Below are 16,972 nucleotides of genomic sequence, written 5' to 3'. Positions count from 1 at the left end.
GGGCAGAAACCCCCACTTCTTCCCAGCCCCAGCTCAGGGGCTGCCGTGGCAGGGCAGAAACCCCCACTTCTTCCCAGCCCCAGCTCAGGGGCTGCCGTGGCAGGGCAGAAACCCCACTTCTTCCCAGCCCCAGCTCAGGGGCTGCCGTGGCAGGGGAGACAGGATACATCCACCACATTAGAAAGGTAAGACGACTGATACTAAAATATGAGTTGTGTGCTTTTATTTGTAGAACAAAAACGTGAAATATTTTTTTATATATAGTGCTTTTATCCAAAGCACTTTACAATAGTTAGCTAACGGTACAAAAAACATTTGGAAAGATCATTAAATGGTCTGCTGAGACCCTCTGCAATTTTCAAGTGGTCCATAAAAAAAAAACGTTTGAGAACCACTGGCGTAGTAGGTGACATACATTTAAAACCTGACACCCGAACAGGGACAGCAACATCCAGCAGTTGAAGATTGTATACTGTCATGACCATGGAACTTGCTGGCTTTATCAGCTTCATCCAGACAGCTCAGTTAGACTGAGTGAGATTCACCCTACTGTTACAAATGAGGAATTGACCCAGGCTTTCAGGCACAGTAACCAGACTTAAGAGAATACAAGCTACCACCTAGGTACTGCAACTTGAGAATGTAGTGAGAAGTGTGCAGCTCAAATGGTAAGAAAAGAATGTAAAGAGGTTAAACTGAATGGCAAATGGAATGTAATTCCCATTACATTGAGAAATTCCCCTAATACTTCTGACGACAGGTATCCAAAAGATGACAACTCGTTAATAGCAGGAGCAATCCCAGAGGACAGTACAATTAATACTAACCAGACAGGAAATGCTGCAGTGGTGAGGTAGATTTTGATACTTGGAAGCTAGAAGTACAACAGCTACTAGATGATCCTGAATTGTCTTCTAAGCGAAGGCAAAGGAAGTTAATAGGAAGCTTGTCACCTCCAGCGAATGAAGCTTTCAATTGAGGGAAATCTACCCTGCAGAACAATGTTTGTTTGACAGAGCTGGGAAAGAAAAATGGCCCTGTTTCCAGCGGTGATGAAGTGTAGGCACAATTCCTAGAGACCTTTCAGAAATCCATGGAAATACCCTCTGATTATTTGGGAAGATTAAACAGCTATTTGAGAAGGGTAATGGAGCAGAAGACATGCATGCAAGAAAGCCGTAATGTACAGCCAGTAAAACGATTTATTCATAGATGTTGGGATGAGTGCCTGATTACACAGCTCCATCTGAGGGACCATTTGGATACTACTGCTATTTCTGAGATATCTTACTTTCCAACTGCTGTACAAAATCCACCACTTTGAAGAAGAGAGAGCAAAGAAGGATTATGCAGCTGGGGGAAAAACCAACAGTCTAAGCCTAGTAGCTTATGCCATACCATAGAAGCTAACCGTGGCTCAAGTTCTGGTGCGAGAGACTCAAAGAAAATGGAAAACCGGACAACTCAACTTGAAGAAGCCACAATTAAGTTAATGGAAGGACCTGCCACTCCAAAGAGGCAGCACTCAACAAAACAGGATAGCTCTCCGAAATTTCAGGAAACACCCTCAGCTGCGGAGGAATCTATTGCAAGCAATCCATGGTTCTTCTGTTACAACTGTGATAAGGAGGATCAGTCTAGTACTCCATGCACAGAGCCGCTCAAGGGTGAGTTAGTGCAGTGACTCTCAACCTTTCCCCGACTACTGTACCCCTTTTAGGAGTCTGATTTGTCTTGAGTACCCTCAAATGACTGGTAAACATTTTATAGGACCGTCAGGGAAGGGGAAGATCTCTACCCTGAGGGCTGATGCTCACAGGCCTGCTTTTACTAATTTCCGCAAGACTATAACCACAAGAAGGATAGCGGCCTACTCAAAGAACTGGGTGCTTGCTATGTGTTCAGCTCAGGCTGTGTGGTGACAAACGCCACAGCAGTGGTGTACATTTTAAATGCGTAGGATTTGTGGCCCGGATACACTTTAATACTGAAGAAATCTGTATGTCTGATACTGTTTCCACAGTACTGTATTTGTGGAATAAGATTGTGTTTAGATTTGAGGAGTCTTAACCCTCAAATTGTCCTCTTGTAAACAAAGTTTTTGTTTTTTTAATTCTGACCAGCTTTACTACACTGCAGAATCTTTATTCCAGACTGGAGCAACTCAGGGTATGGCCAGCCAGAACTGTCCAAATTTGCAGATTTATATTGTGGTGTTATCCACGGATGGGACTTCTCCCATCAAACCGGACAGAACCTGCTCACTATTCCTGCAGTAAAATGAAGTTATAGTGGGTACTTGTGTAATCCAAGTGCAGTGGGTTACAACTGGTTCTTGCTGCTAGATTAAAGTTCTCCCTAGATCCCAGTATTTTCTCTCCCTATGAAGGTACTTACCCACAAATCAAGTCACCTTTCATGTTTTTTATTTTTATTTTTTATAAGCTAAACAGGCATTTCCTCTAATCTTTGAATCATGTTGTGGCTCTTTTCCGCACCCTCTCCAATTTTTCAACATCCTTTTAAAAATGTTGACACCAGAAGTGGATGCAATATAGCAGTATCAATCTCACCAACGCAGCATACCTAGGGAAAAGTCACCTCCCTGCTGCTACTAACTACTATATATGCTACTATTCAGATGCATCTGAAGAAGTGAGGGGTTTTACCCATGAAAGCTTATGCCCAAATAAATCTGTTAGTCTTTAAGGTGCCACCGGACCCCTCGTTGTTTTTGTGGATACAGACTAACACAGCTACCCCTCTGATACTTAACTACTATATAGTCTGTCTACACTATCAAGACAAATAAAATACTGACGGCAACAAGGGAGAGATCTGAACCACCACAGATTCTTATCCAGACAATACAGAGGAGAATCTAACTATAATATATACAGATGCAACATATATTGTATAATTATATTTAAGAACCAAGTCTTGCCGAATCTCATCAAACATATTATACTATCTAACACTATGAAATTATTATACGGTCTTTGAATTCATTTATTTTTTAAATTTTCCATCACGACCCTTCCGTAATGACTATCACAAGCATTGTGAAATGGGAAAGTCTAGTTTATATATAAAACTTCCAGCAGGGGTAGTTTATCTCTATCACCTCCCACAGGGAACTAAGACGCCCTGGTGGACATAAGGAGACCCCAGTTCCCACAGCAAAACGGGAGCAGAGGACAGCGAGGGGAAATATAGGGAGGGACACGGAGATAAGAGAATGGAACATATGTTAAATATTGTTGCATGCTTTAATGGAAAGGATTATATTAAGTGCTAGGGCTCCATTTAAGAATGTACAGTAAATCAGACTCAGTATCTGGTACAATATAGGTGTTAAAAGAGGAAAAGCAGTAGATGTGAGAGATCTAAAATGACTGTGTGTGTGATGGGAACTCTTTCCCAAACATCTGATTTAAGGAAGCGGCACAACTGTAATGGAGACCTGGCATCTGGCTGTGGAGGTCTTGCTGCTTTCAAGAAAGGCTGGCGTACCGGACGAGAGCAGACATGGTACCCATAGGTGAGTTTGTTAATGTCATGACCATTAAGTAAAGGGGATAAGCAACCCAACGAAAAGGAAAAGGGTATTCAGCTCGCAGAGGATTTTCCTCGTAAGATTTATTTACAGGGAACACACTTGAAGAAAAGTGACAAATACCTGATGACTTTTTGGACACAGCTACCACGTGTCTTACTAGAGCAATCTAATTGAAGAGGGCTCGCAATACTCTTTGCTAAACACACCTCTTTATTGTTTCAGCACCACTCAGATCAGGGGGCAGATACATTTTAATTAAGGGGTCCTTGAAAGGTAAAATTCTCACCTTCGCCAATGGATATGCTTCCAATCAAGGGCAAGCTTCTTTTTTTTTTAAAATCGGGTTTTTTAGGGATTTCGGAGATATTAGGAAAGGGGATATTCCAGGGGGGATTTAACGAGGTGCTTAATCCTTCTTTGGATTGATCGAATGTACATAGAAGACATTGGGAGGAACAAGGGCAAATTTGTTGCATTACTTAGAAAATGAGAATCTAGTGGACGTCTGGTGGGAGATGAATCCGGATGTCAGGGGATATACATATATATTCTGCTACTCCTGGATCTTATTCAGAATTTATATTATTTTTTGTTTCTAGGACCTTGTCTAGTTTGGTCAAAAAAAAAAAAAAAAAAAGCTAGTCTTGGTGTTTATAACTTGGTTTGATCATGCCCCTGCATATGTTAGATCAGAAGACTGGGAATCGCTGGAAAAACAAAAGAGCCCACCCTTGAATAGAGCTTTGTTGTACGATCCTCTTAGAATTCAAGAGCTGGAAGAAAATTTCCAGAAACATTTAGAAGGAAGCAATCAGTAAAAGTGTCCTCTGGGATTATGGACAAGCAGTAATGAGGGGGAACCTCATAAATAAAGCATCAGGTCTTGAAAACATGAGAACTCCTTGAAGAAGACAGTTTGGTTAAAGAACTTCCTGCTTTGACAGATAGACAAACCTATGGGATCTAAAAGTGTGTGAGAGAAAATAATTGAGATAAAAGAGGGAAGATTAACTTGTTACAAACAGGTAAAAGTGAGCAAACACTTAGCTATAGTAAACAAAAATATTATGGACCGGGTAATAAAGCCGATAGGTTTTTAGCCAGAAAGTTAAAAAAGAAATAGGATACGACAGGCATCACTCTGATTAGAAATAAAAAGCGAGATTCAGTAACTGGCATCAGACAGATCTCTGAAACCTTTGCTAATTTTTTCCATTTTTCCCATATTTTGTAGGCTCAGAGCATCTAAATCCTGAACTTGTAAATAAATATTTGAGGAGTATGAAACTGCCTCAGCTTTCAGAGGATGCCATGGCAGCTCTTGATAGGCAAATTGCTGCAAAGGAAGTTGAAAAGGTATTTAAGAATTTAAAATCCAATGTAAGTCCAGGTCCTGAGAAATTTCCTGGGAAATACTGTAGAATTCTCAAGTAAGTTTTGGTACCTATTTTAACTAAATTGGTTAATAGTATACTGCAGAGAATGAGATTTTGCATTTTCCCATGAATCTTATAATTGTGAGGAAATTATTAAAGAGCATCATCTTTGACAAAATGCCAGCTTCCTAGAAATCCCCTGAGATGCTCATTAATGCTCTAGTGAAGGATTGGCATTTTAAACAGAAAAACAAATTTAACTGTTAGCACTTAGATTTTGTATTACGCATACTGGAAAAATGTGACCCTTTCCTCCTGTGGAACTGTGGTATAGTAAAATATGGATCACTCTTGTAATGGAAAAGTTTTCACACCAAGCAGGTACACAAGAGTTGCACCAAAAAGAGGACAGTTATTTAGAAATGTGGTTACCCTTTCTAGCATATTCAGAGGAGGTGGGTTCTCCACCCAGCAAGTCAGAATCTTTAGTCAGGATTTCGGAGTATAAACTGATCCAGAACAAGCAATGTATGATTTAGCATGTTAATGTTTTATTGTAACTTTGCCTTAATAAAGAGTTAGACAATAAAAAACCCACCTCCATTTGATGAGGATTCCCCATGGACAACTATTCTGACATCTGTCAGTTAGCCAATTTGTGACCTATTCAGAGTGCGCTTTAAAATAAAAGCACTATACACTATCAATAATCAGAATGTATCAGAGTACTAAGGCAAAACATCTTACAAAAGTCTACAGTTACCTTTATCAAACAAAGGCCAGAATCAATTTATTTGACAAAACCTGTTTTCCATAAAACCAGGTTGACTGGCATTATGTTCCTATCCTTTATGATCACTAATTGAATCCTGTATCACCTTTTCCATAAGACCATAATTTGCCCGAGTCACTCTAGAACTGCATTTAACTAGATTACAAACTACGGAATAATTCTTCTTTACAGAGAGTCCTGTTCCTACCACCAGAATAGCATAATTGTATCTCAGTTCATAAGTGGGTTCCATTGTAATTAGTATTTGATCATATTAGACTACAGCAAGTTATTCTCTCATCTTTTACTTGGCATGTTTGACTCCTTTGGAGTAACACAAAATAAAGAGTTACTAAAATAGATGATGATTCTTATTTAAAATTGATTTTGAGACCTATCAGCTGGCCAGTGTTTAATGCATTTAATATGTGCCATGTTAAATTTGTAACATTCTATTTTCTTAAATACAAATGTTAGATGGTACCAAGTCAAAAGCCTTATAGAAGTCTAAATATGTTACATCAACACTATTGCCATTATCAATCAAATGTGTAATCTCATAAGAAATATCAAGTTAGTTCAACAGGGTCTGTTTTCCATAAATCCATGGGTTTTTTGCATTAATTGTATTACCCTTCTTCAATTCTTTATTAATCAAATGCCATATCAATCATTCCATTATTTTGCCTGGAGTTCAATGTCAGGCTGACAGGACTCTAGTGACAGGGATCATCCTGTTTATGTTTTTAAAATAGTAGTATACTAGCTTTCTTCCAATCCTCTGGAACTTCCCCAGGTTTCCAAGACATTAAAAAATCAGTATTAATTGTCCAGAGACCACCTTGGCCAGCTCCTGTAGGATCCTTGAATACAGGTTAAATAGATCTGCTGATTTAAAAAATGTCTAATTTAGCAGCTACCAAACATCCTACTGAGTTACTTTCCATTCTGACGGTATTTCATTATCGTCACCTTCTACAAATACATTATCAGCCTTTCTCCCCAAATTCAGAAGTGATTCATTGAATGCTTCTGCTTTTTATACACTATTGACAATTCTACAATTTCCATCTAGTAATAGACCAATACTATTGTTAGGATTCCCATTGTTCTCCATGTACTTAAACGCCTTCCTACTGTTCTTAACTTTTCTGGCCATTGATCACTCCTTGTGTCTTTTTACTTCCCTTATCAGTTTTCTACAATTCCTAGCTTCTAATTTATATTCATTGTTATTAATTTCTTCTTTTTTAATTTGTGTTTTATATATTATAATAAAAAATTTATAACTGCTTTCACTCCCCCTCTCCCCCCACAAAAAAAAAAACCTGGTTCATTTTTAACTGCTGTAGTCTTCCTTCTAGAAGATTTTTGTGAATCTTGGAGCATTTAAAAAATGTTTCTAAACAGTTCTCACTTGTTCACTTTGTGTATTCAAGTTCTTTCTCCCACCTTATTTGGCTCAGTTGTTTTCAGCTTTGTGAAACTGGCCTTTTTAAAGCACCAACTAGTGGTTTGGACTTTATTCTGCTTGCATACAACCAATATAATCAAGTCCTGATCACCTGCACCTACGCAACCACTAATTTTTAGTTCTGTATTCAGTTTCTCTTTATCTGTCAAGATGAAGTCCCGTATAGATGAGATCTTCTGGATGTACATAAGTTCATTAGGGAAAGATTGCAAGGGGCAGTTCCATTTTTGATACAAAGCTACTATTGTGTTCCTAGGTAAGCAGCTGAAGACAAGGATGGCTTCACCTACCCCATAGATTTGAAAGGTACTTCCCAAATTAACACAGACTGACCAGCAGTCAACCACGTGCTCACTCTTCCAATGCATTATCTTGGCGAACTGGCCATTTCCACACAAGAGAAGATTTGGCCAGAATAATGGTTATGAGCAGGACCGGCACTAGGGGTTTTAGCGCCCTAGGCGCACGGCAATTTTGCCGCCCCGCACGCTGGTCCCGCAGCTCCGGTGGAGCTGCCACAGTCGTGCCTGCAGGAGGTCCACCAGAGCCACACAAGCAGCCGACCGTCCGCAGGCACGACTATGGCAGCTCCACCGGAGCCACGTGAGCAGCCGACCGTCCACAGCCACGACTACGGCAGCTCCACCGGAGGTGCCTGCCGCCCCCTCCGGCAAAACGCCACCCACCAATAATCCTGGCGCCCTAGGCGATTGCTTAGGCTGCCTAAATGTAAGCGCCGGCCCTGGTTATGAGACCAGACAGGTGGCACGTGTGATACATGCATGTATAACTGGACAACATGGCTTGGTGCATATGCCTCTTAGTCTTCAACTAGTGTAAGAGGAATAATTTTTCTGCCTGCTCCTCGGTGCACAGTGGTTTGGCTGTGGAGGATTCATCATAACTCTTGCTCAGCAAGCTAAGCCTAACCTCCATCCTGGACATAACCTCCTTCCCGGGCTTAGTGAGACACGTTTGTCTGCACTGCTGAATCCAGGTAGGCTTGGCCCGCGTGCAAACAGTAACTGCATACACTGAGCAGATGACCCCATTTGTTTTGTCAGTATATATTTCTGCTGTCACAGACCCATGTGTTGTAAAATGGATAAACATATTACAGAGGTCGAGAAGACAGTTTTCACTGTTCAAATCAAGATATGGGCATTTATGTTAATAACTTGTTTTAATGTTTAATATTCAGACCTTAAACTTCAAAGCAATGGTAACAGACCAGGCCGGATTAAAGTTCTTACTTTAATTGCTTTTTTAAAAAGATTATGTTATTTTACAAGGTGCAACTGTCAATATGTATTGAAAGTGAGGGAAGCTCCTTCCACTACAAATACAGCTGATGGGACCCTCCAGGTTAAAAATTCAGGGAGGAATCCTTTACACAGCAGTCTGTTTAGTCTCCTTGAGAAGCTAGTGAAGCATCATTCTGATAAAGTTGATATATTTATAAGACTTTGGAAAAATACAGAGTGGGCTAAGTGCCAAGTCTTAAAGATAACAGTACTCAAACCCAATTTATAAGATGGTGTAGTATCATCGGCCCTCCATGGGGTTACTCCAGGGAAGAATTTGTATAGCATTCATCAATTTGCACCAATTTTTCCTTTATCTAATCTTACTGATGTGGCATCAGACAACATCCCCCAAAGGCAATGATTACTGGTCAGTCTGAGTTTCTATGAAACACTCATGAAGTTATGAGCCCTTCTGAAACAGGTGTCTAAAATTCACACTTGAGTGATGGGCAAACATCAAAGGCTCAGAGATTTGGGTCCAAAACTTTTACCAACCTCTTGAGTTTCCAGAACTGAGATGAAGAATATCATAAGCAAAGCCTTGCTATTGATATATTTGCAAGTCATCTTCCTGGTCTGGCTGGAGCCAGGAGGACTGAGACTCATCCCTAGGTTAAACAGTAGTTTCCATTAGAATCCCTTAGCTGATCTCTCTTGATTTCTGCTGGTGTCTGATGGCTTCTATTGGAGAAACAGGAACCACTAGGACAATAATTCTGTGTTCCAAAGACTCATTGCCAGTTGGAACCAGCTGAACATTTTCAGCTGGAATTTTCACTATGGTGGTAAGTGGGTAGAAAGATAATGGAGGCAAGAGAGAGATGGTAGGTTTTCCAAGCCCCCAAAAAGGTTTACTTGGAGTTTGGGGTAGATCCTTGGGTGTGGTTCTTGGGTTCTCTCTACATTTGAGTCGGTTCCTCCCTTCCCTGATCATAATTTGACCAAGTTCTCCTTGGCCAGAAAGTCGGCATACAGGATATGGGCTCAAGCTGTGAGAATGCATTTATCTGAATTTGTTACGAGCCATTTGGCTCTTTTATTGTGAAAAGGACAGAGGGCTGTTTCAGACAAGGCCGACGTCCAGGTTGTGTCAGGTATTTCACGGACACGCACGCACACACGCACAGACCCACATCATAACAAAAGCATTTAATGCTAGTCTAACGCATCTAAGAGCCTTTCAGTATTTGGTCTTAAGATTTAACAAACACCACAACACACCAAAACCCCCACAAGCTCTGAGATAGCAAGTTCTTCAGCTGTATTTTGGAAACTGTGGCCTACATTTTCAAAAGGATGCTGAAGTTAAGCATTTAGGGTCAGATTTTCAAAGGTATCTAGACACCTAAGGCCTCTGAAAATTTGATCCATTGCTCCTCCTGTAGGCACCATATTAAAAGTGGCCTGATTTTTAAAGCTGATGAACACCCACAGCAACCACTGAAGTTAGGGGAATTCACCAAACACTCTTCTGTCACGGGGGGTTTGTGAGGAATCAACCTCTCAGGCAGCGATAAGGTAGGTGCCTAGGTTTAGGCTCTCACGTTTGAAAATGTGGGGCTCAGTGCCTGTGCAAAGGAGATCCTGCTTTGCAATTTTGAGGCCCCATGGTACACTTCCCACCTTTAAGAAAAGGATTTCGCTGTCTGACTTGGAGTGAAGGCACTCTGTGTCCGACTGACAAGGGAGCAGCATGCCTATCCCTATGCTGAATACCTGACAGACATACAGTAACAGAGGAGCTCAGTGCTTACGAATGTATAGGAGTTATTTTTCAGGACTTCTTCCCCCCACCCATGTCCAGGATACTCTCAGGAGCCTTCTCAGCCCTGACTTAACTCCCATTCATGAACAGCCACCCCGAGTCCTTGCATCACAGCAGACAGAGATTGGAAGGGACTCCCTTCAGAAGTAATCAACACCACCACGAGTTGTCCAGAGGGCATGCTGTTCTGTGAGAACAGCCCCTCCTTTCCACGTCTGACTGAACACACCACTTTGCAGTGGTGAGGAAAACAACCCAACCTTTTCCAGGGAGACAGGCCCCTACTAACGCCTGACAGCTTAGATCCAAGTGCTGATCTCCTTTGAGAGAAGCGACCACCATTCACCCTGCCATCACATTTCTTTCCTACAAGAAGCATGACAGGTATCTAGAGGACATCCTTACAGCATATGGTCATGTGCTATAGTGCCAGTTACATAGACCTCTACCCCGATATAACGCGACCCGATATAACATGAATTCAGATATAACGCGGTAAAGCAGCACTCTGGAGGGGCGGCCCAGCGCACTCCGGCAGATCAAAACAAGTTCAGTATAACACGGTTTCACCTACAAAGCAGTAAGATTTTTTTGGCTCCTGAGGACATTATATCGAGGTAGAGGTGTGCGTCATATCTGTTAGAAGGCAACACTCATTCATAGAGAGAGAGAAGAGTATGCGTTTACAGTGGATTTCCTGTATGGTTGCTAGCTTAGTCTTTGTGTGTTGGGTGGTGGTAGTTTTTGGTTTTGTTTATAATATAAAGCAAGTGCTTTTGAAAACAAACACATGGAGTCTCATCATGCATCGCACCACTGTGCTAGTTATCCCTGGACCGGCTCAGTAGTGTGCACCACGCAGTACTGATACACCCCAATACTGCATTCATGGCACACAGCACGGATGAAATCCAACTCCTTGCTAGACTTGGGCAAATAATTAATTTTTTTCAATTCAATGGTGGTTCTGAATATAAATTGTTGGAGTTGGGATGGGGGGACAGAGAGTTAACTTAAAAAAAATTGGCAAGCTGAAAAGTTGAAAACTAACTCATTTTGGGACAAACAATGTTTTGGTTTTGAGCTTTTTCAAAAAACTCTTTTTTAAAAAAAGTAGAATTGAAGTAAATTGTGCATGTATTTTAATTGGGCGGAAGAGCAAGATATTTTATTTTGAAAATGTCAGAAAAAAACATTTACTGTTTTTTAGAATTTTTTTAAGCCAAACCAATATGGCAAAAGTCAATAAAAAAAGACACAAAATGTCTTGGTCAACCCAAGTCTGCATATTTTGGCGGGAAAAATTTTTTACCTGAAAACTGTTGCCCAGCTTCTTATCCAAGTGCACCTTCTGCAGGATATCGGAAAGGCTGGATGTGCCTTGGCATGGAACAAGTGTAGCAGCTTCAAGCACTGAGTTCCTGCACTGGGATCTGCATGGAAAGTCCCATGTGTAAATCTGACAGCAGGTTCAGGCCTTTAGTTGGGAATTTTCCTTTGAGTTATAACCCTTCATGTTATAGGGACACAAGATACGGAAAGGGCAAACAACAACAAAAAAAAAACAAATCAAATATGGAATATGCTTCATTTTACAGCAGCCCTTGGGGTGCTGTATCATATTGGTATTTTACTTTGACTTCTCGTTTATTATTTATTTCAACAGAAATAAATAAAGGAGTGCTCTATCTAGGGGCCTGGACGTTTTGTTCTCTGTAATTCTGAGGAACGCATACTGTCCAGGCCTTCACTCCACTCAGTTGTGATTGAATCTGTTTTGCCAGCTCCAGGATTCAAAAAACATTATTCAAGCCCCACAAAAGCTTCTTGACTTAAAAATGGTGACATTTTCAGAAATAAATATGGAGTTCTTTTTACTTAACTTACAGGTTCATATTTTCAAGCTTTTCTCTACAGCCACAAGGGCTAGAAATGTACTTTTGCTGTTCCAAATGAAAGATAAGATGCTGACACATTCATCCATCTCCAGGAGCAGAGGCTTTAAGAATCACACTATATATTGGGAGACACACAAGAAACTCATGCAAGAGTTGGCACCACTGTTCAGCATTGGTTCTCAGCAGATCACTCTCCTGTTAGGTTAGGAGATAGTGACGTGGTTTGTCCAACCTAGTGCACTAGCCCCATATCAGTACTGGGAGTTGTGGTTTAGTCTTCGATTTAGAGTGTAAAGTTTTGGGGCTGGAAGCTCTGTATGTCTCCAAATACCTTTATGCTGTAGAAATAAAATCCATCAGCAATGCCATCTCTCTGAACAGAAAGGCCAAGGCCATTCTGCATGAAAAGGAGCAAGCAGTGTTCTGGCAGTACAACAATAAGACCTCACTGAACCCCAGGCAAGGCTGTCACCCACATAAGAGTCACCCCATTCCCATTTGCTTCTGCTCCATATGCAGAAAAACAGCAGCCGTAGGAAGCTTGGTCACTACCCCCGCCTTTCATTGATTCAAAGCCACGCTCCACTAACCTGCGTCACACCAATGGAACAAAGGCCAACAGCTTCGCTTGGCCTCTGACACCTGCCCACACACCAGAAAGAAGTCAGTTCATTCCTCAGCTGCTAAACAAATGTTGATCTGAACTGTGTGCCTGTTGCGTCCTTACTTGCCTCTCTGGAGTCTTTGGCTTGTCAAATGTAGTTCGGTAGCTCAAAGCTCAAGTTAACACAGCCTGAAGTAGCAGTTATTCCCCACCTCCTTACCAGAAACCCAGTTGTGCATTTGTACCTACTGAGTATAAGTCTTTGCATTAACTGTACCCTGACTTTCCAGTCACAGGATTGCCCTGAACAATTTCGCTATATTAATGGAGCACAAACCAATACCATGGAACAAAATATGTAGCAAAACCCTGTAGTATGATTCCAACTGGCAACCCTCTGTAGAGACAACCACTTTAACGTGCCTCTACACTTTCTAGTATAGTTCCTTCCTCCTCATCTCCCTTCTACAACTGATTGTTCTGACTTTTGGGTAGCTGCTAAGACTTTTCACCGCACTGGATTTCTGTTTCTTTTGACATTCGTGCATCAGCTCAGCTAATTCTACAGATCAAAGACAAGGAGTGACCTGGTGCAGTTGGGCCAAATAGGTCTTTGGTCCACTAACATGTGCAATGCATGGCTGCTCACTTGTCGAGTCATGGCCTTAGAGGACAAGGCTACCTGTGCTGACAACGCTAGACACAAAAGCTGATTTGACACAAAGCAACCATACCAACTAGATCTTTTCACCTGAATCCTCCCTACAAAAACTAAATTATATTTATTTTCTCAATCCCAGAACCAAGGATCAAGTTGAATGGGATATAAAAGTACTTGGATCCCTGGAATAAGAAACTGCTGGTACTGTCACTATAGATATGAAACTAAAATGCCAAGAAAGCCACATTGGTCCCCGTTAGAACAGTAATGTGGGAAACCAGACACCCCACTTTATGACCAGAGACAGATCCGAAAGGACCACAGATAAACAGAAGACGTAAAGCTGAGCCAGCTTTACATTAAAGAAAATTAACTTCCAGCACATGGCGGTTCCCTGCTCTTCTCCATTAGAGCAGGTTTGCTTTTTCTGGCAGAGATGGGTGCAGAGAGCAAGCCCATGACATCACACTGGGTTTTTTTGATTAAACAGTTATTTACAATGTCCCATTTCAGCTCCTCCACTACTGAGGCTTGCTTCCCTGCAAACAACCTGGTGGCCACTTGTAGATATCGGTGACGGGCCTGCCAAGGAAATCTGCTTCGCCAGGACTGGCTCATGAGGTGAGCTCTGGAGGGAGCAGACAGAGTTGCCCCACAAAGGGTTTTTGTAGCACTCCCTGCTAGCCAAAAGCAGAAGAATCTCAAGTCGGGTGACCAGATGTCCCAATTTGATAGAGACAGTCCTGATATTTGGGGCTTTTTCTTATACAGGCTCCTATAACCCCCCACCTCCGTCCCGATTTTTCACACTTGCTGTCTGGTCACCCTAATCTCAGGGAAGCAGGAGCCAAGCCCATGGGAGAGTCTTCCCTGCTGGAAAGCCCCCACGGGGCTCCCTGGCTGCCAGCTCTCAACGGGTTAAAAATGCAGCATGCACTGAAGCTCATTAGGCGAGGAAGCAATTGAGGGGTGCGGGCGCAAAGCGGCTCTCCCCTTCCCCCTGGGGCTGGAATAACAACCCCCGCCCCGTGGCCCCTGCCATCGCTGGGCTGCGCGAAGGGACCGCTGCAGCGCCCGGGCCAGCAGGCAGCCGGGTCCCCAGCTGGCGGCTGCAGGGCTGCGCTGCCCGAGCTGCTCCTTACCTTGGTGACAGTCATGCAGGAACGGTGGGGCCGATGAGCAGGCGCCCTGGTGGAAGCAGGCAAAGCACCAGGCAGGGGAAGCTGCTGCCGGGGTGGGATTTGGTTGGTTTTTTCTCTCCCCCTGCAGAGGAATCGGCGTCAGTGATTACAGGAAGAGCTAGGGACCAGCCCTCCTCCTTCGCCTCCTCCCTCCCAGGCAGGCTGATTAAGCTGTCCTTGCACTGATGGCTGCAGTGATGTCAGCGTGTGCATTTCTAATGCATGAGCCTCCTTCTCTGCAGACAGGAAGGGAGGGGGGGAACCAAGGAAACTGACGGGGGGGCGGGGGAGAAGCAGCGATTGATTGTGGTGGTGCACAGTCCAGGAGGGAACTCGCTGCCGTTCAACTTCAAGGGGGAAAGGCCCTTTCTTTAACTCCGTGAAGAGCACAGAACTTCCCACGTCAGGGGACAGGAGACACCTGCTGAACTTCTTAAAGATGGTTTGTGGCGATGGTTTCATGCCCGCCCCTGGGTCTCTAAGATCCTAGGACAATGGGCCCCTTATGAACAGATGCATGGAAGGATAAGTCAAGCACCTGCGACAGACACTAAACTGACTCACAGAAAGTCATGTCCCCAGTTAATTATTAATGCAATAGATTAAATGCGAGGATTGTATTGTTGTGGCCTATTAGGAGGCTTGGAAAGATTCCATTTTTAATGGGTAAATGTCATTTCACCCCATACACATGGAAAGCAGCTAAAGAATATTCCCATCCATTAATAATCAGAAGTTACAGCGAGGCAAAGTATGAAAAATGCTGCTTGAGAACTTCGAGTTTGGTTTTAAGATATCTCCTTGGCATGTTTTGATCTGTGAGCTTGACAATTTAAGTTTTGGCAGTTATAAACCTTTAACTTTTTGAATCTCAGTCGACTGTCATTAAGTAATTGTGTGGTTGCAACACTGAAAATTTAAATAAAAAATTTAAAAGTGCTTAAAAATGTATCTCATCCCTCAAAATTATATCTCAAACCTTGAAATCTGCTAAGCCTACCTTTTAGGCATCTCTTTTTTTTTTGCCACTTAGATTTGATTCAGAACACAAATGGATGAAAGCAATAACCAGTGTCTGTGACCAGACATTGTTAACTGCGACAGTCAATTCTCACATGGCCACCTTAACGGGTGGCTTGTGATTTATGTAAAGCTCATAGGGATCAATAAGAGACAGAGTTATGGTTTGGAGCTACAGTCACTCAGACAACAAAAATCCTTGTTTATGAACATTGTACAGAGAGCCTGACACATCACGTGCAGCATTTCAAGAATCCGCAGAATAGTTGTGGATAGTCATGCTACAGATCATCAAGTTTTGTTCTCATACAGTCATCAGAAAGGATGGTTAAGTTGATTTTGGCCTAGATCCACAAAGATATTTAGGTGCCTACCTCCCACTGACCTGGGCCTTTGTGCTGGTATTGGGAAGATTTCCATGGCAGCCTTGCAAGGCTGCTCTTGTGCTATACAGAAGAGACTCTCAAATTAGAATCCATAAGCCTCAAGGGGCAAAGGGCACGTACCTGGATGATTTCTGCAAAGAACATGCATCTACGCAAATCCATTGGAAGTAGAAGTGCATGGTCTGATTTTCATAAGTACCTAGCTCACTTGTTTGCTGTAAGGAACAGCTGGAATTGTTAGACACCACAGGGAAGTCATACCACTGCTTTTTCCTCCCAAAAAAGTTAGCAGAGAGGTCCATGCCCACACCCCTTACAACCCAGCACAATGAGCAGCTGGTATAAAGAAGGGGAAAAGAACAGAGGGTTCCATCAATAAGAAAAGTCATCTGATGGGTAAGTCTCCTGTGTGTGTTTAGAGCTGTTTAAGACAATCATTGCGGTACAGCAGAAGGCTTCAGCAGACGGAGAACGTGACAAAGCTAGAGAGAGTCGGGGCCAGGGTCTGAACGTCTGACCTCCCTCCGCTAAATGGGAACATTTGCCTGGTATCCAAACCAAATGTGAGTCATCAAAGGGAAGAGCAGCTTGTTTCTCTTTTAAAAGCCCTCCCATCTGTGTAGATGCTTCCTCCAGCACTGATTGTTCCACTAGGCATGCTCAAAATTCAGGGGCTAGCTCTAGCCGTGCGTTTGTTTGAAGTTCAGCACAAAGAGGCCTGATCCTGGCTGGGGGGGTCTTTATACATTGGCGTAGTAGCAGGAGTCATGACTAAGAGGATTAATAACCATTTTGATACTTGGTCTTCTGAATTTGTATTTAGTGCATGTGGGAGACACTAAAAGAGATTTTAAAGGTGATAGCGCTGCAAGAGCATCTGTTGTAGGAGTTATGCAAAGATTAGGGGAAAAACCACAAATGAAATGGCAATGTAGACAGTTGTGTTTGCCCCTAGCACTCTGCTGCATT

At 42.5% G+C, this 16,972-nt stretch overlaps 1 protein-coding gene across 2 annotated transcripts in view; it reads right to left on the bottom strand.

Moving 5' to 3' along the window:
• The window catches only part of CORO2B (coronin 2B), a 125,701-nt gene extending 111,061 nt beyond the window's left edge, over window positions 1–14,640 (bottom strand). For both annotated transcript variants that reach the window (XM_032764345.2, XM_075069744.1), the window contains exon 1: window positions 14,559–14,640. In XM_032764345.2, the coding sequence (XP_032620236.1) occupies window positions 14,559–14,573 (15 nt within the window). In that variant the 5' untranslated portion in view covers window positions 14,574–14,640. The remainder of the gene's footprint in view (window positions 1–14,558) is intronic.
• Window positions 14,641–16,972: the final 2,332 nt, after the last annotated feature.

This window comes from Chelonoidis abingdonii, chromosome 9 (genome assembly GCF_003597395.2).
Source record: "Chelonoidis abingdonii isolate Lonesome George chromosome 9, CheloAbing_2.0, whole genome shotgun sequence".
Lineage (NCBI taxonomy): Eukaryota > Metazoa > Chordata > Testudines > Testudinidae > Chelonoidis > Chelonoidis abingdonii.
This window is presented reverse-complemented; position numbering and strand designations above follow the sequence as displayed.